Source organism: Babylonia areolata, chromosome 25 (genome assembly GCF_041734735.1).
Source record: "Babylonia areolata isolate BAREFJ2019XMU chromosome 25, ASM4173473v1, whole genome shotgun sequence".
NCBI classification, from domain to species: domain Eukaryota; kingdom Metazoa; phylum Mollusca; class Gastropoda; order Neogastropoda; family Buccinidae; genus Babylonia; species Babylonia areolata.
In genome coordinates, this window is record NC_134900.1 from 23,762,479 (window position 1) to 23,789,978 (window position 27,500).

Consider the following 27,500-nt stretch of genomic DNA (forward strand, 5'->3'; position numbering starts at 1 on the left):
CTTTATGCAGTGCTGTGTGTTGCATTATGTAGTGCTGTGTGTTGCATTATGCAGTGTTGTGTGTTGCATTATGCAGTGTTGTGTGTTGCATTATGTAGTGCTGTGTGTTGCTTTATGCAGTGTTGTGTGTTGCTTTATGCAGTGTTGTGTGTTGCTTTATGCAGTGTTGTGTGTTGCATTATGCAGTGTTGTGTGTTGCATTATGTAGTGCTGTGTGTTGCTTTATGTAGTGTTGTGTGTTGCTTTATGCAGTGTTGTGTGTTGCTTTATGCAGTGTTGTGTGTTGCTTTATGTAGTGCTGTGTGTTGCTTTATGCAGTGTTGTGTGTTGCTTTATGTAGTGCTGTGTGTTGCTTTGTGCAGTGCTGTGTGTTGCATTATGTAGTGCTGTGTGTTGCTTTATGTAGTGTTGTGTGTTGCTTTATGTGTGTTGCTTTATGTAGTGTTGTGTGTTGCTTTATGTGTGTTGCTTTATGTAGTGCTGTGTGTTGCTTTATGTAGTGCTGTGTGTTGCTTTGTGCAGTGCTGTGTGTTGCTTTATGTAGTGCTGTGTGTTGCTTTATGCAGTGCTGTGTGTTGCTTTATGCAGTGTTGTGTGTTGCTTTTTGTGTGTTGCTTTATGCAGTGCTGTGTGTTGCTTTATGCAGTGTTGTGTGTTGCTTTATGCAGTGCTGTGTGTTGCTTTATGCAGTGTTGTGTGTTGCTTTATGTAGTGCTGTGTGTTGCTTTATGTAGTGCTGTGTGTTGCTTTATGTAGTGTTGTGTGTTGCTTTATGCAGTGTTGTGTGTTGCTGTATGTAGTGCTGTGTGTTGCTTTATGCAGTGTTGTATGTTGCTTTTGCTAAGTAGAGTAAACTGCTTAGTGTGTGTACTGCTTACAAATGTTACAGTGAATCAAAAAGTAAACACTCTTTAAAAACCCAAAACCAGTCGCTCCAATATCACCCCTTCCTTTCGAACCTTTTCACAGCAATAACAGCTCATTGAAAGGAGTGTGTGTGTGTGTGTGTGTGTGTGTGTGTGTGTGTGTGTGTGTGTGTGTGTGTGTGTGTGATTACAGATTGGGAACGTATGCATCATGTGGTGGTCGATGTTGACAACAAAACAGTCTTTGAATTTGAAACTACTGGCTACCATCTCGATACAAACTGGAAAAAACCCACGGACATCACAGCATCCACAAGACAACCGGGTGTACGCAGCTTCAGACAACTGCCCGTGACTGGACAAACTGTGAAACTGCACAAGACAGGACAAGGAACAGATGTTTTTCTCAACATTTGCGAGGTGCAGGTCTGGGGTGAGTTTGGGGCGGTTCTTTGTGCGCCTCTCTCTCTCTCTCTCTGTGTCTCTGTCTCTGTGCCACAGTTTGTATATCTAGGCCTGCAGCCTCTGTGTGTGTGTGTGTGTGTGTGTGTGTGTGTGTGTGTGTGTGTGTGTGTGTGTGTGTGTGTGTCTGTCTCTCTGTCTTTCTGCCTATCTCTGTCCACTGTATGTCTAAGTATCTGTCCCTGTGTGTGTGTGTGTGTGTGTGTGTGTGTGTCTCTCTCTCTCTCTCTCTCTCTCTCTCTCTCTCTCTCTCTGTATCTCTCACTGTCTCCGACTCTGTGTGTGTGTGTGTGTGTGTGTGTGTGTGTGTGTGTGTGTGTGTGTGTGTGTGTGTGTGTATCTCTGTATCTTCTCTCGTGGTCTCCGTCTCTGTCTGTCTGTCTGTCGGTCTCTCTCTCTCTCCCTCTCTCTGTGTCTTTCTCTGTCTCTGTCTGTCTGTCTGTCTGCCTATCTCTCTCTCTCTCTCTGTCTCGTTTACTCAAATCTATTAATTTTGTAAGGTATGAAATATGAGGAGGCTCCGTGTCAGAATCGGACAGGCGTTGTGACTTGTGATCCAGTGTTCACCAGTGATCAGGGTTCCAGGCCCCGTTTCGGCATGGTGTTGTGTCCTGGGGAAAGGCACTTGACTCCGATTTTCCTCACTCCACCCAGGTGTGAATGGGTACCTGACTTCAGGTTGGGGAAGGTTAAAACGGCGGAAGGAGAGGACTGGGCCCCGCCTTCCTATGCCGAGCCCTGAACATGACAGTGAATGGTTCACTGCCCTTATAGCCATATAAGGCTACTGCCCTTATAGCCATATAAGGCTGTGGGAACTTCCACCTTTTTGTTTGTTTTTAACAGCGTGTTTGCGTGACCACTATGGCGATAGCTGTGAGGAAGACCTGCAGCGAGCATTGTGTTGACGTGGGGCAAGGGGGCAGGATCTGTAATTCCACATCGGGACGCTGCCTGCACGGTATAGTAACTGTGGTTTGTTTGTCAGAAACACTGCACACATGGTTTCTCCATTCATCTTAAAATGAAGAAGAATCACTTATTTATTTATTCATTTATTTATCTATTTATTTATTTATAATATACCATTTGTTTTCATTTTATACTTCACCTATTTCTTGTTGATGTTTTTGTTAGTAGTAGTAGTAGTAGAAGTTGTTGTAGAAGTAGCAGCAGCAGCCACAGGAACAATAGCAGTGGTAGCGATGGTGGTAGTAGTAGTAGTAGATATTGTAGAATTAGCAGGTTTTTTTGTTGTTGTATTTTCAAGTGACGCTCACTTTGATTGTATCAAGATGAAAACAAAAACCTTCAAAATCAGTGAATTGAAATAGTATCATTATTAATAACTTCATTAATATTATACAGAGGTATTAATTATTGTCACGAGTCTGCGACCTAAACACATCACACATTTTGTTGTTTGTTTAAAATCCATGCATTTTTCATTGGCATTGTAAAACGCACTGAGGTGTAAATGGGAACCTGACTTCGGTTCCGGAAGGTTAAACAGGTTCCAGAAGGTTAAACAGGTTCCGGATGGTTTAAACAGCAGAAGGACAGAATTGAGCCCCGTCTTCCCATGCTGAGCCCCAGACACAGTGGATATGAATTCACCTCCCTGATGGATGGAAAAGACTCTGAGACCTTTAACCATTTTTAGTGGTGACATGGTTTGTCGCATGCACATCCACCACGTCTTTTGGTTTAGTTTGACTTGGACGTAGGCAACTGGGTGTGATTTTAAAATTCAAACAGTTACATCAACATAGTTTCACACAGAAATGAATAACAGAAAGGACAAGAAAGGCGAAAAGAAAAGAAAAGAAAACATGGATGGAAACTATTCAGTGAAATATAGTTTCATAGAACTTACTTTTTTTTTTTTTGCAAGGATGAGGAGATTCGATTCACATATCTGGGCTAGGAACTGTGTGCAAGTAGTAAACACATAAAATACACAGTACAAACTAATCAATAAGCAAAATAAATGCACCAAACCAAAGCACTCTAGGTCAGTTAAAAAAACCCAGACATGATTGTAACATGAGCTAACACTAAAGCAAGATGTAATATTGTCCATCTGTAGTAAAATCAATGACACACCAACTTGTGAATGAATGTGTTCTTCTTTTTCTTTTTTTTTCTTTTTTATTTATTGGAGGTGGGGGGGGGGGGGGGGGGCAATGAAGAGAGGCAACGTGATACACCAAATTAAAAAAAAGAAAAAGGACAAAACAACAAAGGAAAAAGAAAACGATGTTCAGGTGCTCCGTTGTCTGTATACAACTGAGGCCCCACCTTTAAAAAATATAATCACTGTTTGCTTTGAAAAATCACCAGAAAACATTAACTTAATATATGTTACTGAATAACACACCTATGTAATCTAAACATCTTTAAAATGATTATTCCGTACTACGTTTCAACAACAACAACAAAGATGTAATAGAGCCAGTCGGTCTTACATATAGGAGTAATTATTATGATTTTTTAAAATATGAATGTATATTTCAGTTTTACATTTAGACCTTAAATAACATTTGCAAATTATGAGTGTTCTGAACCACTTTATTTATCTTGCATTTGAAAAAAAAAAAAGAAAGAAAAGAAAAAGCCAACAGTATTATTTAATCAAGTAGCCTATCTCACTTGATTTTAACACGGTGTTTGCTGTTCCCAAATAAAATGAAAGGTATATCGAAAGACAGAGCTGAATGCAGGTGTTAGTTGCTGCAGCTAGAGATTCCCCAATACCTTTAACACGAACACTATCACAAGATCCACGCTGTGTTGTGCCTTGGCTGTGTACTGGATGTATTGTGTCGTGGCTGTGTACTGGGTGTAGTGTGTCGTGGCTGTGTACTGGGTGTAGTGTGTCGTAGCTGTGTACTGGGTGTATTGTGTCGTGGCTGTGTACTGGGTGTATTGTGTCGTGGCTGTGTACTGGGTGTATTGTGTCGTGGCTGTGTACTGGGTGTAGTGTGTCATGGCTGTGTACTGGGTGTATTGTGTCGTGGCTGTGTACTGGGTGTAGTGTGTTGTGGCTGTGTACTGGGTGTATTGTGTCATGGCTGTGTACTGGGTGTAGTGTGTCGTGGCTGTGTACTGGGTGTAGTGTGTCGTGGCTGTGTACTGGGTGTAGTGTGTCATGGCTGTGTACTGGGTGTAGTGTGTCGTGGCTGTGTACTGGGTGTAGTGTGTCGTGGCTGTGTACTGGGTGTATTGTGTCATGGCTGTGTACTGGGTGTAGTGTGTCGTGGCTGTGTACTGGGTGTAGTGTGTCGTGGCTGTGTACTGGGTGTAGTGTGTCGTGGCTGTGTACTGGGTGTAGTGTGTCATGGCTGTGTTCTGGGTGTAGTGTGTCGTGGCTGTGTACTGGGTGTAGTGTGTCGTGGCTGTGTACTGGGTGTAGTGTGTCATGGCTGTGTACTGGGTGTAGTGTGTCATGGCTGTGTACTGGGTGTAGTGTGTCGTGGCTGTGTACTGGGTGTAGTGTGTCGTGGCTGTGTACTGGGTGTAGTGTGTCGTGGCTGTGTACTGGGTGTAGTAGTGTGTCATGGCTGTGTACTGGGTGTATTGTGTCATGGCTGTGTACTGGGTGTAGTGTGTCGTGGCTGTGTACTGGGTGTATTGTGTCATGGCTGTGTACTGTGTGTAGTGTGTCGTGGCTGTGTACTGGGTGTAGTGTGTCATGGCTGTGTACTGGGTGTAGTGTGTCGTGGCTGTGTACTGGGTGTAGTGTGTCGTGGCTGTGTACTGGGTGTAGTGTGTTGTGGCTGTGTACTGGGTGTATTGTGTCGTGGCTGTGTACTGGGTGTAGTGTGTCGTGGCTGTGTACTGGGTGTAGTGTGTCGTGGCTGTGTACTGGGTGTAGTGTGTGTGTCTTGGGTGTAGTGTGTCGTGGCTGTGTTCTGGGTGTAGTGTGTCGTGGCTGTGTACTGGGTGTAGTGTGTCGTGGCTGTGTACTGGGTGTAGTTTTACCTGGTGTGATGGTTTGTCCAGGATGCACGCATGGATGGCAAGGCCCCATGTGCACAGGTGCGTCATTATTTAATTTCATCTGTTGGAGGATCTTCACCTTTATCTGTTCCACTCTGCTTCAGTCTTTGTCTCTCTGTCTGTCTGTCTGTCTGTCTCTGTCTCAGTGTCTCACTGAGTCTGACAGTCTCTACCCCTGAGGCTGTCTCTGTCTCCGTGTGTCTGTCTGTATGCCTGTCTTTCTCTCCCGTGAGACAGACACACAGACACACCTCTCTCTCTCTCTCCCTAGTTTCTCTCTCTCTCTCTCTCTCTCTCTCTCTCTCTATATATATATATATATATATAAAATTATATATATGTGTTAGAAGTGTAGTCTGTGACCAAGCTGCCGGGTGACAGCAAAAATTCAGATTTTCATTGTTTTGTTTAATAAAATAGGTGTTCGTTTTCAACTTTGTTTTATTTAGTTGATATATGTATAACTTATATAACTGTACAGAGAGGGAGAGAGGGAGAGAGAGAGAGAGGAATGGAAATTTGACTGTTCCATTATGGATTTTATTGGAACAGACAGAAAAAGAAGCTAGAAGATTGACTTACTGATTGATATTGATATTCAGTTACATATAGCGCCTATCTTCAGACGGTCAGAGACCGGGAGCTCTAATCAGTGCTTTACAAACACGGAGTCATTTGTAAAGTACAACAGGTGGGCTGCCCACCTGGGTAGATCCAACTAACAGCCGCTTTTAGGCGCTAATCATGATAGTTTCCTACATCATTCAGTCAGGTGTCAGTCAGGCATTCACACCAACACTCACGTCCACACCCACACACATCTATAATTATCAGAGTGGATTTTACTTTGAAGTTTTGCAAGAGACAGCTCTTGATGCCGTGGGTTCTTTCATGTGCACTAAGTGTAGGCTATATCCTACACACAGTTTATTGTCTTTTCCGAATGACTAGCGTCCAGACCACCACCCAGTTTCTACTGGAGGGGGACTGAGACAATTCTGGCAAGTGTGGAAATCGATCCTGTATGCTCTGTCTTTAGAATTTGTGACTTTTTTTTTAACTGTAGAAAACGGTACAAGGGAAGTAACATTGCCAACGTTGCCAATATTCCCTATGAAGGGTACTGGGCTAAGAATTGCGTGATTATATGTAATAATCGCCAAAATAATAACAATTATTTTGCCGACTTTATAGCCAGGTGTTGCGGACTGTTTAAAGGGACGTAACCCCATTTTGAGGAGTGTCTTGATTTTTCAAAGCGAAGTCAGATTATCTTTCTTGGTGTAAGGTGCTTCTGATCCAAAAGAATAATAGAAGATTGAAATTATTTATCTATTTGTAAAATTGTTTAAAAACAGATAACAAAAATAAATACAGAAGAATCCTGTGTTTGGGGTATTTTTGAATGCTCTGTAGTGACTGGGCATTATAAGATATAATGTTATTATTTCATTTCATTTATTGCAGAAATTTCGCGCTTGACTGTCATATCATAATCATTGACGGTCCTGTTTTCAGTGCTAAGTTTTCTGGAATCTCAGACCATTCACTCAAGTGAACAAGACTTGGTTTTGTATGTTAAGGGTGTATGAAATTTTGATGAATATTTTTGCCTAGGCATAACAGTCAGTGAATTAAAAGAAAAAAACAACTGAGAAAATGTCTGAATTGGGGCAGTGTCAGTCACATGTTGGCTGGATTGCTGAAGTCTGTGAAAAGTCATTCTAGATCTATGTTTAAAAAGGTTAACCTTGTTTAAACCCTTTTTTATGTTTTGATTGATAACTTCAATGTTTATTTTCTCGAGGGGAGAAGTACTAGGATTTTGGATCAAAGAACAAAATGTTGAATTTATTTTGTAGTTTGTGTACTGGTTCAATCAGCTAGGTTTATTACTGGCGATTACACCACAAGAACCCCCGGTGCCATCACCAATATGTTATCTACCCTGCATCTGCCAACACTACAGAAACGTAGAAGTGATCTACGCCTAACTTTTCTGTACAATGTGGTTGAGGGGTTGGTACCGGCCATACCGCCTACTGGTTTCCTGATGACGTCGCATCAAACCTCGCGACTTTAAAGAATACGACGCAACAAGTGCCATCTCCAATCACATCAGGAACAATTCAAGACCCTTTGTAGTAGGCAGATCTCAGACTGAGCAGTTCAGAAATTCCTTCTTTATTGGCACTGTTCGTGACTGGAACCACCTGGACGAGGCAACGGTGACAGCAACATCTGTCAAGAGCTTCAAAGCACGGCTCTCAGTTTCAGTTTCAGTTTCAGTAGCTCAAGGAGGCGTCACTGCGTTCGCACGGCTCTCAGGACACCAGTAATGCTAGGCTGCGCACTCCCCCCCACCGTTGCGTTTATGTCGTAAGTGGCTATGGCAACGTGTTCTACAGACACAGTGGGAATCTGATCTCGTGACCTAGTCATAAGGCATATTTATGTTAGTGAGGTGAGGACGGAAAAGGTGTTTGGGGTTGAAACGCCGGATTTGCTTGGGCGTGTGGTCGCAGCATTTATTGAGTGAGGTAGTAATGATGACTGTATAAAATCTCTGATGTTTTGGACGATTGTAGGTGTAGTGGTTTAAACTTTACTGGTACAAACTGAAAAAGTGCCAGTATGATCATTAAGTATATTATCACATGTAGCACATCTCAGATGTACAGTACCACTATTACTGGTTCAACTACTATGACTGCAACTTGATTTTTTAGGTATTTGAAGACAGAATATTGATTTTGTTATCATGTTTGATGAGTTTTATGTGTTAAAATGGCATGCAAAACATATATCTAAAGTGGTGTGTTAAAATGGCATGCAAAACATACATGTCTGAGTGGTGTGTTAAAATGGCATGCAAAACATACATGTCTAAGTGGCCAGATGTCTTTCTTTACAGTTATCCCATTTAAAACAGTATCTGTTCACCTTGTGATTGGAGTTAGATAATTGTGATGAGAATGAGGTAGATACTGGAATCAGTTTTTTGTTATTATTTTTTGTTCTCTTGATAGCTGTTAATCTGGTGTATGTTCTTCCTTTAACGTTGTTTCATTTTGAATGAATGCCATGATAGATGTGTAATGCAAGTGTGTGCATGTGTGTGTGCATGCTTTTTTCCCCCTGATTCTATGGGTTCCCCAGATTACCTTCACAGGGTCACTCTAATGCTGACATTCTAATCAAATCTTCATTGCTACATACATCCAAAAGCAGGCATACCTTGCTGTCATTGTCATCTGTGGTTCAGGGTCAAGTAGTGGTGAAGGGAGACAACTCTGTTGTAGATGTCAGTCTTAATGACAGACAGAAATTTCACTACAGGATTTTCACTCTGTTAATGTGAGAATGAATTTTTAGAATATTACATGGACCGGCTGAATGAACATGCAGTGCTGCCTTTACATTTTTCAAAGCATCAGGGACGCATGTATCATTATACGTTTCAGAAGCACTGCTGCTTTTTGTGTTTGTTTGTTTGTTCCTGAATATATATATATATATATATATATATATATATATATATATATATATGTGTGTGTGTGTGTGTGTGTGTGTGTGTATACATATCTGTTCTGATGGTTTGTCCAGGGTGCGTGGCTGGCAAATATGGGAACACTTGCAGCGAAGACTGTGGACAGTGTCGGGGTGGTAAAACCAGCTGTGACACAACCACTGGTCGCTGTCCAGGGGGATGCAAGACAGGATGGAAAACACCCTTGTGCAAAGGTGTGTGGTTGAATTTCCTCAATTGGCTGAGTAAATAATTTTGTCTCTTTGTCTTGGTCTGCCTCTGTATGTTGGTCTCTCTCATTTGTGTGTATGGTATATATATATATATCCAGTAATCTACTGTTGCTAAGTGCATTTTTGGTGGGTGTGGATGCAACTAACTGTGATGAAGTATGTGATGTAGAATATGTTTTATAAAGCACCAAGAGCAGTTTTCTGGATTGACTCAAATGTAAATATCCATTATTATTATCATGATGGTTATTATGAATTCAGTGAGAATAATGTTGTTGTTGTTATTAGTATTAATTATTATTATTCTTCTTCTAAAAGAAAACCTATTTTTCAATTTCCATCTTCATTTGATGTAACATATGATATTCATTACCAAACATCATTCCTTTTTTGTACCAGTGTCAGTGTTTGATTTATTCAATACTTTATTTGGATTGCTTATTTTGTGTTTTCATTGTTAGAACTATTTGATGTTTTTGTTTGACTTTTGTTGAAGGCTGCCTTAAGCCTTTCAAACATAATTCTGGCCAAGACTTTGCTGGGGACAGATGAAAGCAAATAGGTTGTTGCAAAACGAGAGATCAACTTTCTTCTGTAGTTTTATGAGGTATCAGTTAAAACATTTTTTTTTATTCAGGCGCTTGTTCCTGTTCCCACACTTTGTGCAGCAGTGGGTGCAGCATGTCAGCTGATGTTTGTGTGTCTGCCTTTAGTTACTTCTGGTCGTAAGCCATCAAGGCCCACTGCTATGCCATTCTTCAGTTCTTGATAGCATTAGCAATGTCAGCCTTGGTTAGTGGATCAGTATTCTTTCATTTCCAATGGTAGGGTTCCTGGTGGGATGGGGTATTCTTGTAGTGAGTGTTGTATTGTACTGTATTGTATTGTCACAACAGATTTCTCTGTGTGAAATTCCAGTTGCTGTCCCCACAGCAGAGAGCATGTCACCACAGTCCAGTGCCACCTTTCCCCCTTTTTTTCTGTCTGCAAGTGTACGTGTTTTACAATTAAAGTGGGTTTTGCTGCAAAATTTTGCTAGGGTCAGCCCTTTTGTTGCCGTGGGCTCTTTAACAAATGTTCAGTACATGCTGCACACAGGACCATGGTTTATCATCTTATTTGAAAGACAAATGTCCAGACTGCAACTGAAGGTCTAGTGGAGGGGAAGAAGATTGTGGTGAGTGTGGGATTAGATCCCATTCCCTCAGGTTCTCTTGCTTCCCAGGTGGACACGTTACCACCAGGCCCCCACTCCACTCCTGAAAGGGAGCCCAGATCACAGTTTATCAGAACCAGTCCCCCCAGTGACCAAGTCGTTATTTAAGGCATGAGATATAGTGAGGAGTTCTCCGTTTTGGGTGCCTGTGCCTTGTATCCCTGTTTCGAGTTCTCTGTCAGAGTTACTCGAGTTCTCTGTCATAGTTGCTACAGTTCACACTTTCACATTCACAAAGATCTTGAGAACACAATGTGTGGCAGGATGGCTGGCTGTTGAAACACAGGACTGTCACTTCAGGAGGCAGGGGTGCAGTGTCTGCAAGATGTTGGAGGAGGAATTTCACCTTTCGTCCCTGCAGTGCAAGAGCTGTGCCCATCACCTTTTGATGTGATCTCTGAAGAACACAATGCAAACGTGAATAGCTCCAGCACAATTCCACACAGAATGCTTCTTGTACACTGCCCTTTTGGAACCTTCTGAACCATCCTGATTCATGTTCTTCCACTTTGTTTTTCTTTTTTCTTCTTCTTTATTTGTGATGTTGTTTAACACACATTGCTATTGTTGGTATAGACTTGGATCTGATTTTTTTTCTCTTGTGAGTCTTTGAATATTGTTTTTTCAGAAACTGTGTGTACATTCTGGTGTAATTGTACTAGTCTGATGGCTTTTTTGTTTGTTTGTTTGTTTGTTTGTTTCATTTGATGCTCTTCTCTTAATATGTCTGTGATTTTTTCTTTTCTTTTCATTTTTTTTTCTTTCGGTACCCTTTTTATTTATTTATTTAATCTTTTTTCTTTTCAGGTTACACTGCATGTTCACACTTCTGTGTATGTTTTGAACTGTTGATAATTTTTTTTAAAAATCATTTGAAAGTCAGTACCACATTCATAAGAAAACCCAACAAAAACAAGAAGAACAGAGAAAAACAACAACAACAACAACACAGCTTTGATTAGATCTGGTCTGGTGGTTTGTCCAGTGTGTGTGCCTGGCAAACATGGGGACACTTGCAGCGAAGACTGTGGACACTGTTGGCATGGTTACCCCAGCTGCAACATATATATATATATCTGTTCTGATGGTTTGTCCAGGATGCGTGGCTGGCAAACATGGGGACACTTGCAGCGAAGACTGTGGACAGTGTCAGGGTGGTAAAAACAGCTGTAACACAACCACTGGTCACTGTTCTCAGGGATGCAAGACAGGATGGAAGCAACCCATGTGCAAAGGTGTGTGGCTGAATTCCTTTGATCTGTTGGCTGTGCAGTCCTGTCTAGCTAGCCCTGTCTGCATGTGTTCTCTGCTGTGTTGTGGTGCGTTGTTGTGGTGTGTTGTTGTGGTGTGTTGTTGTGGTGTGTTGTTGTGGTGTGTTGTGGTGTGTTGTAGTGTTGTGGTGTGTTGTGGTGCGTTGTTGTGGTGTGTTGTTGTGGTGTGTTGTGGTGTGTTGTAGTGTGTTGTGGTGTGTTGTTGTGGTGTGTTGTGTTTGTTGTGGTGTTGTGTTGTGTTATTGTAGTGTTGTATGTTGCAGTGCTGTGTTGTTGTTGTGTGTTGCAGTGTTGTGTTGTGTGTTTTTGTAATGTTGTGTTGTGTTATTGTAGTGGTGTATGTTGTGGTGCTGTGTTGTGTTATTGTAGTGTTGTATGTTGTAGTGCTGTGTTGTGTTACTGTAGTGCTGTATGTTGTAGTGCTGTGTTGTGTTATTGTAGTGTTGTATGTTTGTTGTGTGTTTGTGTTTGTTAGTGTTGTTGTTGTAGTGCTGTGTGTTGTGATATTGTAGTGTTGTATGTTGTTAGTGCTGTGTTGTGGTATTGTAGTGTTGTATGTTGTTGTGCTGGTGTTGTGGTGTGTGGTGTGTTGTGGTGTGTTGTAGTGTGTTGTGGTGCGTTGTTGTGGTGTGTTGTTGTGGTGTGTTGTGGTGTGTTGTAGTGTGTTGTGGTGTGTTGTTGTGGTGTGTTATTGTAGTGCTGTATGTTGTAGTGCTGTGTTGTGTTGTTGTAGTGCTGTATGTCGCAGTGCTGTGTTGTGTTATTGTAGTGCTGTATGTTGTAGTGCTGTGTTGTGTTATTGTAGTGCTGTATGTTGTAGTGCTGTGTTGTGTTATTGTGGTGTTGTATGTTGTGGTGTTGTGTTGTGTTATTGTAGTGCTGTATGTTGTGTTGTGTTGTGTTGTTGTTGTGTGTTGTGGTGTGTTGTAGTGTGTTGTGGTGTGTTGTAGTGTTGTGTTGTGGTGTGTTGTTGTGGTGTGTTGTGGTGTGTTGTGGTGTGGTGTGGTGTGTTGTTGTGGTGTGTTATTGTAGTGTTGTATGTTGCAGTGCTGTGTTGTTGTTGTGTGTTTTTGTAATGTTGTGTTGTGTTATTGTAGTGTTGTATGTTGTAGTGCTGTGTTGTGTTATTGTAGTGTTGTATGTTGTAGTGCTGTGTTGTTGTTTAGGTTTGTTGTAGAGATGAAGTGTTGTGTTCTGCTGCTGTGTGTTGTAGTGTTCTTTTGTAGTAGTGCGTTGCTTTGTTTGTTGTTGTGTGTTGTAGACATGTAGTGCTATGTTCTGTTGTGGTGTGTTGTATGTAGTATTGGGCTGTGATGTGTTGTAGATATGTAGTATTATGTTCTGTTGTGGTGTGTTGTATGTAGTATTGGGCTGTGATGTGTTGTAGATATGTAGTATTATGTTCTGTTGTGGTGTGTTGTATGTAGTATTGTGCTGTGATGTGTTGTAGACTTGTGGTGTTATGTTCTGTTGTGGTGTGTTGTAGTATTGTGGTGTGATGTGTTTGAGACATGTAGTGTTATGTTCTGTTGTGGTGTGTTGTAGTATTGTGCTGTGATGTGTTGTAGACATGTAGTGTTATGTTCTGTTGTGTGTTGTAGTATTGTGCTGTGATGTGTTGTAGACATGTAGTGTTATGTTCTGTTGTGTGTTGTAGTATTGTGCTGTGATGTGCTATAGACATGTAGTGTTATGTTCTGTTGTGTGTTGTAGTATTGTGCTGTGATGTGCTATAGACATGTAGTGTTATGTTCTGTTGTGTGTTGTAGTATTGTGGTGTGATGTGTTATAGACATGTAGTGTTATGTTCTGTTGTGTGTTGTAGTATTGTGCTGTGATGTGCTATAGACATGTAGTGTTATGTTCTGTTGTGTGTTGTAGTATTGTGGTATGATGTGTTGTAGACATGTAGTGTTATGTTCTGTTGTGTGTTGTAGTATTGTGCTGTGATGTGTTGTAGACATGTAGTGTTATGTTCTGTTGTGTGTTGTAGTATTGTGCTGTGATGTGTTATAGACATGTAGTGTTATGTTCTGTTGTGTGTTGTAGTATTGTGCTGTGATGTGTTGTAGACATGTAGTGTTATGTTCTGTTGTGGTGTGTTTTAGTATTGTGCTGTGATGTGTTGTAGACATGTAGTGTTATGTTCTGTTGTGGTGTGTTGTAGTATTGTGCTGTGATGTGTTGTAGACATGTAGTGTTATGTTCTGTTGTGATGAAGAGTTGTACTGTTCTGTGTGTTTGTTGCTACAGCAGTGATGAGCACTTCACTGTAATGTGTAGTAATGTAATGCACTGCATTGTATCAGGCCACCTGGTATTGCATGATGTTGTGTCATATCATACTGGACTGGTTGGTTAGTTAAGATAACGCTCAGGTCTTGTTCAGACTGTCACTGACCTGACAAATGTGAATGGTTATATTCTTCATCTGCAGACAAAATGTGTGTGTGAATTTGGGGATGGGAGGGGAGGCTGGTTGGGTGGGGGTGGAGGGGGGGAGGGGGGTAGAACATTGAGTGGTGGTCTGGGTGTGTGTCAGTCACATGAGAGAAAAACTGTGAAGTCCTGTGTGCAGCATGCTTTTAGACTTAAGAGTCAGACTTGATTATGTATGTCCTTATTGAATAAGAAAAAACTTCCTTGCAAGCACTTGAAAGCACAAAATACACCAGCACATGAAAACACAAAATACACCAGCACACAATACAACAGCACATGAAAACACATAATACAACAGCACATGAAAACACATAATACATCAGCACATGAAAACACATAATACAACAGCACATGAAAACATAAAATAAAACAGCACATGAAAACACACAATACACCAGCACACAATACAACAGCACATGAAAACACATAATACAACAGCACATGAAAACACATAATACATCAGCACATGAAAACATAAAATAAAACAGCACATGAAAACACACAATACACCAGCACACAATACAACAGCACATGAAAACACATAATACAACAGCACATGAAAACACATAATACATCAGCACATGAAAACATAAAATAAAACAGCACATGAAAACACACAATACACCAGCACATGAAAACACACAATATAACAGCACATGAAAACACGCAATATAACAGCACATGAAAACACATAATACAACAGCAGACAATACACCAGCACATCAAAACACACAATACAACAGCACATGAAAACACACAATACACCATCACATGAAAACACACAATACACCAGCACATCAAAACACACAATACAACAGTAGACAATACAACAGCACATCAAAACACACAATACAACAGCAGACAATACAATATCACATGAAAACACACAATAGAACAGCACATGAAAACACACAATACAACATCACATGAAAAAACACAATACACCACATGAAAACACACACCATCACATGAAAACACACAATACAACAGCAGACAATACAACAGCACATGAAGACACACAATACAACAGCAGACAATACAACATCACATGAAAACACACAATACACCACATGAAAACACACACCATCACATAAAAACACACAATACAACAGCACATGAAAACACACAATACAACAGCAGACAATACAACAGCACATGAAAACACACAATACAACAGCACATGAAAACACACAATACAACAGCACATGAAAACACACAATACAACATCACATGAAAACACACAATACAACAGCACATGAAAACACACAATACAACAGCACATGAAAACACACAATACAAGCACAAAGACATTCCGGAACATACCTCCCTATCCTTTCTTCCCCATACACACCAATGTACACACAGCACACTCACTGAGCACATGACACTCGCTGAGCACACGACACTCGCTGAGCACACGACACACGCAGAGCACACGACACTCGCTGAGCACACGACACACGCCCTGAGCACATGACACACGCTGAGCACACGACACACGCTGAGCACATGACACTCGCTGAGCACACGACACTTGCTGAGCACACGACACACGCTGAGCACATGACATGACACACGCCTGTCGTTGCAACTCTCTACTCCCTCGATCCTCATCCCGTTGTCTGTTATCGGTTTCAGCAGAACAAAACTGGTCCCTGTGACCGGCAGTTTAACCCCATGACTGCTGGGCAGTGTGAAAAGAGACTGACAGGCAGGAATTCTAATTGCAGTTAACTACTTTTGATGAACTGCTGAGTGTGTTAAGCAAAATTGATACAGTCTCAAGAGGAAGCAGTGCAATTGAACAATGGTGATGAACACCCTGACCTGTAAGCGTAGTCTGTTTCAAGTGACAGTCTTTCATGGACGGGCATGCTTAGCAGCAGTCAAGGGGTTAACTGTTATTGTTTTATTTCAAATTTTTTTTGCTATTTGTCAACAACTGGTATTTTACTGGTTAATTATTGGTTATAGTAATCAATGTGTAAGCAGCATGAAATTAAAAAGAAAAGCAAAGTTATGTATGTATAATCATATAATGACTATAAAGCTTTCTTCTTTTTCTCCTTCTTCATTCGTGGGCTGCAACTCCCACACTCACTGGTATACATGCACACGAGTGGGATTTTACATGTCTGACCGTTTTTACCGGGCCCTGCCATGTAGGCAGCTGTACTCTGTTTTGGGGGGTTAAAGCATTCAAATTATATGATATTTAGTTGTAGCCGTGTACCGAGTGGTTACTGAAGGGTACGGCACAAAAGACTTAACTAAATGATTGATTGAATGAAAGGATAGACAAGATCCCACGCACAGGCCAGGAACATATAGAGGCCAGTCACAAATGGGTTTTTCTATTGTTTTATTTACAATATTAGATGAGAAGAAAACCTAAGAGAAGAGAATAGAAGAGAAGAGAAGATAAAAAGAGAAGACAGTGCAGCCATACGTCACAAATGGGTTTTTCTATTGTTTTATTTACAATATTCTAAAAGAAGAAATAATGAGAAGAAGACTAGGAGAAGAACTAAGAAGAAGAAGACAAAAAGAGAACTAGTCTAAGAGAAGACAGTGCAGCGATACGTAGCGAAGTGTCACTGTTGTGAGAACACACCCGACACACTGCCCGCGACACAGCAAGAGACAAAGAGAGCAGGTGCTGGCCGCGGCTGGCTCGGGTGTGGGAGTCACCACTCATCACCCGCTCGGCCAATTTATACAAATTAGGCGAACTACAAAGACAATCACGTGGGCTGCAAACCAAATCGTCACTAATCTGAAGAAATCTGATGAGAACTGTGCTTGTTACAAGGTGTTCAGTGACAGATTTCTAGATGATTACTGAACCGATTTGCATCGGATAAGTTGCAAAAGAAAGAGCTCAACGCCTACTTTATAATGAGTGTAAAATGAAGTGTTGATTATTTAAGATGAATTTATAATCTTAATTTAAGTCACCTGAACAGGGTCAGTTTTAACGAGCTCGTCGCTGAAAATTACAAACTGCGTTAAATCAGTTTCACGTAGGCGAACATAAATGAAATAGATTTAAAGATGGAATTAAGACGATTCTGCCAGTATATAATACTAGTAGTTTACTGATCTGACAAAAGAGTTATTAATTAATTACTGTGGAACAGAAACACAAGTTTGCTCTCAGCCAATGACGTATCACGACTTGACACTGGTCGAGCAGTCAGCAGGTGGTCTGGCCAGGACAAAATGATGTAAGCAGAGTGACGTCACATATTCTGTGGCGGGTTATGAGGGAAAACTGTCGTCTGCTGTGGCTTGTGCGTGAATAGTGTTGGAGCAAGCATAGCGCGCTTGGTCACACATATTACATGGAAAGACTATCACTCGGGTTTGGGATCCGCAACAACAAAATGCATATGTGTGAAGACCAAACACTGACATCAAATGACATTTCTAATACATTTAAATAGCGCAGTTAAAGTGATTGAAGCGATTAATCCAACACTATCTTGTAATCACAACAGCAGAATACTACACACCTCTTAGAGTACTGAGCACACTGTAGCAGTACAATTGATATCAGCATGTAAAATAATACATGAATAATAAACAAGATAGAGAATCAGTGGCTCAGATATAATACTGGCAAACTGATAGACCAGATAGTAAGTGAAGCACCATCATGGTTTAACCATTAAGTGGTGAATGAACTTTACGCACTCACTAGAACATTCTGGAACAAACACTAGTGTCCAGAGACGTCACTGACTGTGACGTTAAGAATCAAATGGAACACCGCTACGAGCATATGACGACATGGCAATTTTCTAGATCAATCATAGCCGAGCTGTGACTAACATGTCAAAGCAATAACTGAACAAAGCATTAACTGAACAAAGCAATAACTGAACATACTCATATGAACACAAGTACTGTGTCGAATAATACAATTTACAAATCAACACATTCTACACACTAGTACTTACAGCGATACGAAGCGAAGTGTCACTGTTGTGAGAACACACCCGACACACTGCCCGCGACACAGCAAGAGACAAAGAGAGCAGGTGCTGGCCGCGGCTGGCTCGGGTGTGGAAGTGACCACTCATCACCCGCTCGGCCAATTTATACAAATTAGGCGAACTACAAAGACAATCACGTGGGCTGCAAACCAAATCGTCACTAATCTGAAGAAATCTGATGAGAACTGTGCTTGTTACAAGGTGTTCAGTGACAGATTTCTAGATGATTACTGAACCGATTTGCATCGGATAAGTTGCAAAAGAAAGAGCTCAACGCCTACTTTATAATGAGTGTAAAATGAAGTGTTGATTATTTAAGATGAATTTATAATCTTAATTTAAGTCACCTGAACAGTGTCAGTTTTAACGAGCTCGTCGCTGAAAATTACAAACTGCGTTAAATCAGTTTCACGTAGGCGAACATAAATGAAATAGATTTAAAGATGGAATTAAGACGATTCTGCCAGTATATAATACTAGTAGTTTACTGATCTGACACAAGAGTTATTAATTAATTACTGTGGAACAGAAACACAAGTTTGCTCTCAGCCAATGACGTATCACGACTTGACACTGGTCGAGCAGTCAGCAGGTGGTCTGGCCAGGACAAAATGATGTAAGCAGAGTGACGTCACATATTCTGTGGCGGGTTATGAGGGAAAACTGTCGTCTGCTGTGGCTTGTGCGTGAATAGTGTTGGAGCAAGCATAGCGCGCTTGGTCACATAGTGAATGTTGAAAAGTAACATTGCTATGCTCATTTTTGTCTTATTTCTTTATTGCATGTTCGATGTATAATTTGATGTATAAAAATTAAAACAAAAAAAACAAAAAACAAAAAACCCCAGAGGCAAAGCGTGTGATTCCTGCTGCACAACTGTGACAACAACAACGAAACCAAACACAGACACTGGATGGGGGAGATGGGGGTGGGGGGTTACCAGTACATACACATATATAGTGATTCAAATCATGAACAGACATCTGAAATGCAGGGTTATTATACAGACTCACAGACGACTGAAATGCAATGTTATTACACAGACTCACAGACAACTGAATGCAGGGTTATTACGCAGACTCACAGACGACTGAAATGCAGGGTTATTACGCAGACTCACAGACAAGTGAAATGCAGGGTTATTATACAGACTCACAGACGACTGAAATGCAGGGTTATTACACAGACTCACAGACGACTGAAATGCAGGGTTATTACGCAGACTCACAGACGACTGAAATGCAGGGTTATTACGCAGACTCACAGACAAGTGAAATGCAGGGTTATTACACAGACTCACATTATGTATAACATACAAGTGAGCCAAATAGGTTCATTATTTTGTTTTTAACTTCTTTTTTTCAGAATGCAATGTTGGATATTTCAAATACAGAGGACAGGAGAGGTGTGAGAAGTGTGGAGAAGGATGTCAAGGATCAGAGTGTCAGGGGCCGGACGGTCACTGTGTCTGCAGGCCTGGGTGGAGGCCCCCGAAGTGTAAAAACAGTGAGGTCATAGTTTTAGTTCCAGCGTTTGTGTGTGTGTGTGTTTATATGTGTGTGTTTATGCATGCATATCAGTGTCTGTTTATGTATGCATTTCTGCATATAAGTCATGAAGTGTCAGTGAATTCATGTTTGTGTACAGTTACGTGAGTATGATGCAAACGTGTCTGTGTAAGTGTGTATGTTTTACACACATGTCTGTGTAGTTGTGAATGGATTTTCTTTCCTTTCACAGAAAGTTTCAAGGAGCTGTCATAGTGTGTGGACTGATTCAAAAATGTTATCCCACATCTGCTTTGAAAAAAAAAAGTATTAAAAAAGTATGTACAGTAAAGCAGATAGCTGACCTACACATAAACCCGTCACACTGATCAGAGCTTTGAGAGCCTGCCCTAGGTTTGTGTCACACAAGGTAATAAGGTAGGGTAAGGTTAGGAAAGGTAAGATAAGTAAGGAAAGGTAAGTAAGGTAAGGTAAGATAAGGAAGGAAAGGTAAGAAAAGAAAGGTAAGGTAGGAAAGGTAAGATAAGGTGGGAAAGGTAAGGTAGGAAAGGTAAGTAAGGTAATGTAAGGAAGGAAAGGGAAGGTAAGTAAGGTAAGTAAGGGAAGGTAAGATAGAAAAGGTAAGATAAGTAAGGAAAGGTAAGTAAGGTAAGGTAAGATAAGTAAGGGAAGGTAAGGTAAGAAATGTGAGGTAGGAAAGGTAAGTAAGGGGAGGTAAGGTAAGGTAAGAAAGGTAAGGTAAGTAAGGAGAGGTAAGGTAAAGTAAGAAAGGTAAGGTAAGTAAGGAGAGTTAAGGTAAGGTAAGGTAAGAAAGGTAAGGTAAGGTAAGTAAGGAGAGGTAAGGTAAGGTAAGGTAAGAAAGGTAAGGTAAGTAAGGAGAGGTAAGGTAAGGTAAGGTAAGAAAGGTAAGGTAAGTAAGGAGAGGTAAGGTAATGACTGTTGTCTTCAGTTTTCCTGTCTTTCTGCTTTCAGTTGGATCAGGGAAGAACAACAACAACAACAACAACAACAACAAACAACAAAACAAAAAATCTAACCCCCCAAAAGAAGTATAGTTGAGGAATAGAGACTTGTGTGAGCGTGTGTGTATGTGTGTGTGTGCATGTACATGTGTTTGCATGCATGCATGCATGTGTGTGTGTGTGCGCGTGCGTACCTGTTTGCATGCATGCATTAACGAGAGAAAAGGAAAGCTATTGAGATCAGGACTAGGGAGACAGACACAGACAGCAGTCAGAATGAATAAAAGTATATTGTTGAAACAAAACAAATAAGGAGAACACAGGGTGAAGTGAGTGTTCTGTTTTGTTGGCAGTCCAGTTTTTGGCTGGTTTGTGATAATGATAATGAAAATAAAGATATTAGCACATTTATTTACTGTTCAATAAATCCATCTTGTAATACAGGTTATCAGAGGTCTAGCAAGATTAGATAAAGTATATCACGCCCTGTATCAAGGGACCTAATCCAACAATTTCTGCATCAAGGGATCTAACCCAACACTACTGTCCAGTGAATCCATCCTGTAATCCAGGCCAGCAGAGTTCCAGCAAGACACAGTATGTCATGCCTGTCTCCTCTGTCCCCCAGGATGTACAGACAGAACATGGGGACAGGACTGCACACAGAGCTGTGGACAGTGTAAATGGTCACGTCCCTGTGCGCCAGAGAACGGAACCTGCTCTTCTGGCTGTGAGGAGGGTTTTTCTGAGCCACAGTGCAAAGGTAGGTGTGTGTGTGTGTGTGTGTGTGTGTGTGTGTCATTGTCTTTAATTTTACGCTTTTCTACTCAAAATTTCTTTAGACGATACTTTGTGTGTGTGATGTGTGCATGTTCATGTGTGTGTCTGAATGCCCATGTGTGTGTGTGTGTGAGAGAGAGAGAGACTGGGTGAGTAAATGGGTATGCATGTGAAAATCTTCAATTGGTTGTTGTTTTTTTTATGTGTTGTTATTGATATTAAGATTTGTGGAATATGTGTATGTGTGCATCATTTTACAAAACCTCTGTAAATTATTAGAGTTTGTTATTATGCACGTATGCAAATTGAAATGTGCTTGTTTTTATTTTACTTGCTTACAGGTTTTTGTGTTTTAGTGGTGTGTTGTAGCACTGTTGTGGTGTGTTGTAGCATTGTTGTGGTGTGTTGTAGCACTGTTGTGGTGTGTTGTAGCACTGTTGTGGTGTGTTGTAGCACTGTTGTGGTGTGTTGTAGCATTGTTGTGGTGTGTTGTAGCACTGTTGTGGTGTGTTGTAGCATTGTTGTGGTGTGTTGTAGCATTGTTGTGGTGGGTTGTAGCATTGTTGTGGTGTGTTGTAGCACTGTTGTGGTGTGTTGTAGCATTGTTGTGGTGTGTTGTGGTGTGTTGTAGCATTGTTGTGGTGTGTTGTAGCATTGTTGTGGTGTGTTGTAGCATTGTTGTGGTGTGTTGTATTGGTGTGTTGTAGCATTGTTGTGGTGGGTTGTAGCATTGTTGTGGTGTGTTGTATTGGTGTGTTGTAGCATTGTTGTGGTGGGTTGTAGCATTGTTGTGGTGTGCTGTAGCATTGTTGTGGTGTGTTGTGGTGTGTTGTAGCATTGTTGTGGTGTGTTGTGGTGTGTTGTAGCATTGTTGTGGTGGGTTGTAGCATTGTTGTGGTGGGTTGTAGTATTGTTGTGGTGTGTTGTGGTGTGTTGTAGCATTGTTGTGGTGAGTTGTGGTGGTGTGTTGTAGCATTGTGTCGTACTTATAGTGGTGTGTTGTAGTATTGTTGTGGTGTGTTGTAGCATTATTGTTGTGTGTTGTAGTGGTGTGTTGTAGCTTTATTGTTGTGTGTTGTAGTGGTGTGTTGTAGCTTTATTGTTGTGTGTTGTAGTGTTGTGTTGTAGCATTGTTGTGGTGTGTTGTAGTGGTGTGTTGTAGCATTATTGTTGTGTGTTGTAGTGGTGTGCTGTAGTGGTGTGTTGTAGCATTATTGTTGTGTGTTGTAGTGGTGTGTTGTAGTGGTGTGTTGTAGTGGTGTGTTGTAGTGGTGTGTTGTAGCATTGTTGTGGTGTTTTGTAGCACTGTTGTGGTGTGTTGTAGCATTTTTGTGGTGTGTTGTAAGTAAACTAAGAGGAACAAGTCCAGAGGTGGGAGGGAGTGTGGTGGGGGGCTATCAGTACATACACAATTATAAAGATTCAAATAATAAATCATAACACAGACAGCTGAAATGCAGGGTTATTGCACAGACTCACAATGTGGGTGGACCGTAAAGGTTCATTAAAAATGATTTTTTTGACTGGTTGTTTTCAGATTGCATCAGTGGACATTACACCAAAGACAATGGAGGCCGGAAGAGGTGTAAGAAGTGTGGAGCAGGGTGTCAAGGATCAGAGTGTCAGGGGCCGGACGGTCACTGTGTCTGCAGTCTTGGGTGGATGCCCCCCATGTGTCAAGAAAGTAAGGCCATCGTTTTGGTTCCAGTGTGTGTGTGTGTGTGTGTACTTGTGTGTGCATGTGTGTATGTGTGTGTGTGTGTGTGTGTGTGTGTGTGTGTGTGTGTGTGTGTGTGTGTGTGTGTGTGTGCAAGACTTAATGAGTGAAAAAAAAGGGACAAAGAGACAGAAAGACAGAAAGAGACAGCAGTCAGAAAAAACAGATGGATTCACAGTTTATTGTTTGTGTTAGTATGTTGCCTGTTTTGTTTGTTGACCACTTCTTGGTTTTTTGTTTGTTTGTTTTTGTTGGATAAGAAAAAAAAAAGCTGAACCCTGTCCCCACCTCAAAAAAGTGAGGCAGAGGTGCACGAACAAGAAAGTATCAATAAAAAGACAGAAGATGCTGCTTTGATTAAAACAAACCTGTCTTGTACCAACCAACATCAGTCATAACACATAAACTAGAGAACTACCTGTGACATTCTGTGCTTATAAAACAGTCAGCAACAGGACTTGATGCATGACTTTCCTGTTGTCCTGTGCAGTTCAGTGTATTTGTATTGTGATGTTATCAAACAGGATACTGTTTCAATCAAAACACACTGAAACACTATCAGTTTTGTTGGTCTCTGATGGTTCATGTTGTGTGTCTTGCCTGTTTCCTGAATCAAGGGACCTAACCCAACACTACTGTTCAGTGAATCCATCTTGTAATACAGGTTATCAGAGGTCTAGCAAGATAAGATAAAGTATATCATGCCCTGTTTCAAGGGACCTAATCCAACAATTTCTACATCAAGGGATCTAACCCAACACTACTGTCCAGTGAATCCATCCTGTAATCCAGGCCAGCAGAGTTCCAGCAAGACACAGTATGTCACGCCTGTCTCCTCTGTCCCCCAGAATGTACAGACAGAAAATGGGGACAGAACTGCACACACAGCTGTGGACAGTGTAAACGGTCACATCCCTGTGTGCCAGAGAACGGAACCTGCTCTTCTGGCTGTAAGAAGGGTTTTTCTGAGCCACAGTGCAAAGGTAGGTGTGTGTGTGTGTGTAATAGTAGTCATTGTCTTTAATTTTACACTTTTCTACTCAAAATTTCTTCAGACGATATTTTGTGTGTGTGATGTGTGCATGTATATGTGTGTGTCTGTATGCCCATGTGTGTGTGTGTGAGAGAGAGAGACTGGGTTAGTAAATGGTATGTATGTGAAAATCTTCAATTTGTTTTTTTTTATGTGTTATTATATGTGTAATATGTGTATGTGTGCATCATTTTACAAAACCTGTGTTTGTAAATTATTAGTGTTTTTTTTTTTTGTGCACGTATGCAAATTGAAATGTGCTTGTTTTTATCTTACTTGCATACATAGGTTTTTGTGTAAGTGTTTTGGGGTGTCTGAATTGTTTCTTGGGTAAAAATATATTACTGAATTGGTCTTGTAAATTGTGCTTTTATAGTATTAATCATTGTACATTTATGACATTTTTGAAATTCTTTGATCTGTTTCTAGTTTAATGTGTTTGATTGATTGACATAAGTACTGGATGCTATATGAAAATAAATTATTGTTATTATTATTCTTATACTTGATTATTATGCAATCTATTGGCTCAGAGGTCCAAAAGAAGAGAAAAAGAGAGGCACAGGCAAAGCCAGCTTTGATTAATGCAAGAACTATGTATTAAAGCAAGAATGAATATGTGAATAATAGGGAGGTTGTGCAGCCCACTTTCTTCGTAGACTTTTCGTCGCTCATAGAGCAAGAAGTAGGTCATATGACGACATTCGCAGCCCACCACGGTAACCGGCTTCTCTGGGTGCGCACTGCTTTTGTTCAGACAACTTTTTGGCAGAGGTTATAAATGGATCAGTTCGAATACGTAATGGCAGATGATTGACAAGAAACACACTCAAAGTAAACATAGAAGACTACAGCAAATAATGGGTGTAATTATAAAACCAAATATTCTTGTAAACTTGCAAACATAGTCACCTAAAATGTTCAAAATCCTTCCCTCAGAACAGCAATTTCCACTTTGAAATGTTAGCCTTTTGGTGACCTGGTAAAAAAGGAAATGGAGACACATGCGCATGCAGTTCTCTCTAAAAATAGACCGGGAACCCTGAGGAAAATCCGATGAAAGTGGGCCTGAACACCCTCCCTAATATTGTAACTGTTACTTTTGTCTTCTCATTGATGTTATGTTTGTGGAATATGTATTTGTGTTTTACAAATTCCTTGTTTGTAAATTACAGCTGTCCTTTTACACATAAATACAAATTTTGTTGCATGTTGTAGGGTTATGTTTTGAAGAGGTGTGTTATAGTATTGTGTTGTACTTGTAGTGGTGTGTTGTAGCATTGTTGTGGTGTGTTGTAGCTTTGTTGTGGTGTGTTGTAGTGGTGGGTTGTAGCATTGCTGTGGTGTAGTGGTATGCTGTAGCATTGTTGTGGTGTGTTGTAGTGCTGTGTTGTCGCATTGTTGTGGTGTGTTTTAGTGGTGTGTTGTAGCGTTGTTGTGGTGTGTTGTGGCGTTGTTGTGGTGTGTTGTAGCATTGTTGTGGTGTGTTGTAGCATTGTTGTGGTGTGTTGTAGCGGTGTGTTGTAGCATTGTTGTGGTGTGTTGTAGCATTGTTGTGGTGTGTTGTAGTGGTGTGTTGTAGCATTGTTGTGGTGTGTTGTTGTGATGTGTTGTAGCATTGATGTGGTGTGTTGTTGTGGTGTGTTGTAGCATTGTTGTGGTGTGTTGTTGAATTGTTGTGGTGTGTTGTAGTGGTATGTTGTAGCATTGTTGTGGTGTGTTGTAGTGGTGGGTTGTAGCATTGTTGTGGTGTGTTGTAGTGGTGGGTTGTAGCATTGTTGTGGTCTGTTGTAGTGGTATGTTGTAGCATTGTTGTGGTGTGTTGTAGTGGTGTGTTGTAGCATTGTTGTGGTGTGTTGTAGTGGTGGGTTGTAGCATTGTTGTGGTGTGTTGTAGTGGTGGGTTGTAGCATTGTTGTGGTGTGTTGTAGTGGTATGTTGTAGCATTGTTGTGGTGTGTTGTAGTGGTGGGTTGTAGCATTGTTGTGGTGTATTGTTGTGGTGGGTTGTAGCATTGTTGTGGTGTGTTGTAGTGGTGTGTTGTAGTATTGCTGTGGTGTGTTGTAGCATTGTTGTGGTGTGTTGTAGTGGTGGGTTGTAGCATTGTTGTGGTGTTGTTGTGGTGGGTTGTAGCATTGTTGTGGTGTGTTGTAGTGGTGTGTTGTAGCATTGTTGTGGTGCGTTGTAGCATGTTGTAGCATTGTTGTGGTGTGTTGTAGTATTGTTGCGGTGTGTTGTGGTGTGTTGTAGCATTGTTGTGGTGTGTTGTGGTGTGTTGTAGCATTGTTGTGGTGTGTTGTAGTGGTGGGTTGTAGCATTGTTGTGGTGCGTTGTAGCATTGTTGTGGTGTGTTGTAGTGGTGGGTTGTAGTATTGTTGTGGTGTGTTGTTGTGGTGTGTTGTAGTATTGTTGTGGTGTGTTGTAGTATTGTTGTGGTGTGTTGTTGTGGTGTGTTGTAGTATTGTTGTGGTGTGTTGTAGTATTGTTGTGGTGTATTGTTGTGGTGTGTTGTAGCATTGTTGTGGTGTGTTGTAGCATTGTTGTGGTGTGTTGTAGTATTGTTGTGGTGTGTTGTTGTGGTGTGTTGTAGCATTGTTGTGGTGTGTTGTTGTGGTGTGTTGTAGTATTGTTGTGGTGTGTTGTTGTGGTGTGTTGTAGTATTGTTGTGGTGTGTTGTAGCATTGTTGTGGTGTGTTGTAGTGGTGTGTTGTAGTATTGTTGTGGTGTGTTGTAGTGGTGTGTTGTAGCATTGTTGTGGTGTGTTGTAGTGGTGTGTTGTAGCATTGTTGTGGTGTGTTGTAGTGGTGTGTTGTAGCATTGTTGTGGTGTGTTGTAGCATTGTTGTGGTGTGTTGTTGTGGTGTGTTGTAGCATTGTTGTGGTGTGTTGTAGCATTGTTGTGGTGTGTTGTAGCATTGTTGTGGTCTGTTGGAGCATTGTTGTGGTGTGTTGTTGTGGTGTGTTGTAGTATTGCTGTGGTGTGTTGTGGTGGGTTGTAGCATTGTTGTGGTGTGTTGTTGTGGTCTGTTGGAGCATTGTTGTGGTGTGTTGTAGCATTGTTGTGGTGTGTTGGAGCATTGTTGTGGTGTGTTGTAGCATTGTTGTGGTGTGTTGTAGCATTGTTGTGGTGTGTTGTAGCATTGTTGTGGTGTGTTGGAGCATTGTTGTGGTGTGTTGTAGCATTGTTGTGGTGTGTTGGAGCATTGTTGTGGTGTGTTGTAGCTTTGTTGTGGTCTGTTGTAGCATTGTTGTGGTGTGTTGTAGCATTGTTGTGGTGTGTTGGAGCATTGTTGTGGTGTGTTGTAGCATTGTTGTGGTCTGTTGTAGCATTGTTGTGGTGTGTTGTAGCATTGTTGTGGTGTGTTGTAGCATTGTTGTGGTCTGTTGTAGCATTGTTGTGGTGTGTTGTAGCATTGTTGTGGTGTGTTGTAGCGTTGTTGTTGTGTGTAGTGGTGTGTTGTAGCATTGTTGTGGTGTGTTGGA

The 27,500-nt window shown here is 41.0% G+C and overlaps 1 protein-coding gene across 1 annotated transcript in view; it reads left to right on the forward strand.

The window, feature by feature from the left end:
- The window catches only part of LOC143299545 (uncharacterized), a 76,312-nt gene that overhangs the window by 14,201 nt on the left and 34,611 nt on the right, over window positions 1-27,500 (forward strand). The window contains exons 3-11 of the mRNA XM_076612828.1: window positions 1,060-1,299; window positions 2,175-2,289; window positions 5,334-5,369; window positions 8,937-9,074; window positions 11,406-11,543; window positions 19,385-19,525; window positions 21,118-21,252; window positions 22,807-22,953; window positions 23,835-23,969. Coding sequence (XP_076468943.1) covers window positions 1,264-1,299; window positions 2,175-2,289; window positions 5,334-5,369; window positions 8,937-9,074; window positions 11,406-11,543; window positions 19,385-19,525; window positions 21,118-21,252; window positions 22,807-22,953; window positions 23,835-23,969 — 1,021 coding nt within the window. The 5' untranslated portion in view covers window positions 1,060-1,263. The remainder of the gene's footprint in view (window positions 1-1,059; window positions 1,300-2,174; window positions 2,290-5,333; window positions 5,370-8,936; window positions 9,075-11,405; window positions 11,544-19,384; window positions 19,526-21,117; window positions 21,253-22,806; window positions 22,954-23,834; window positions 23,970-27,500) is intronic.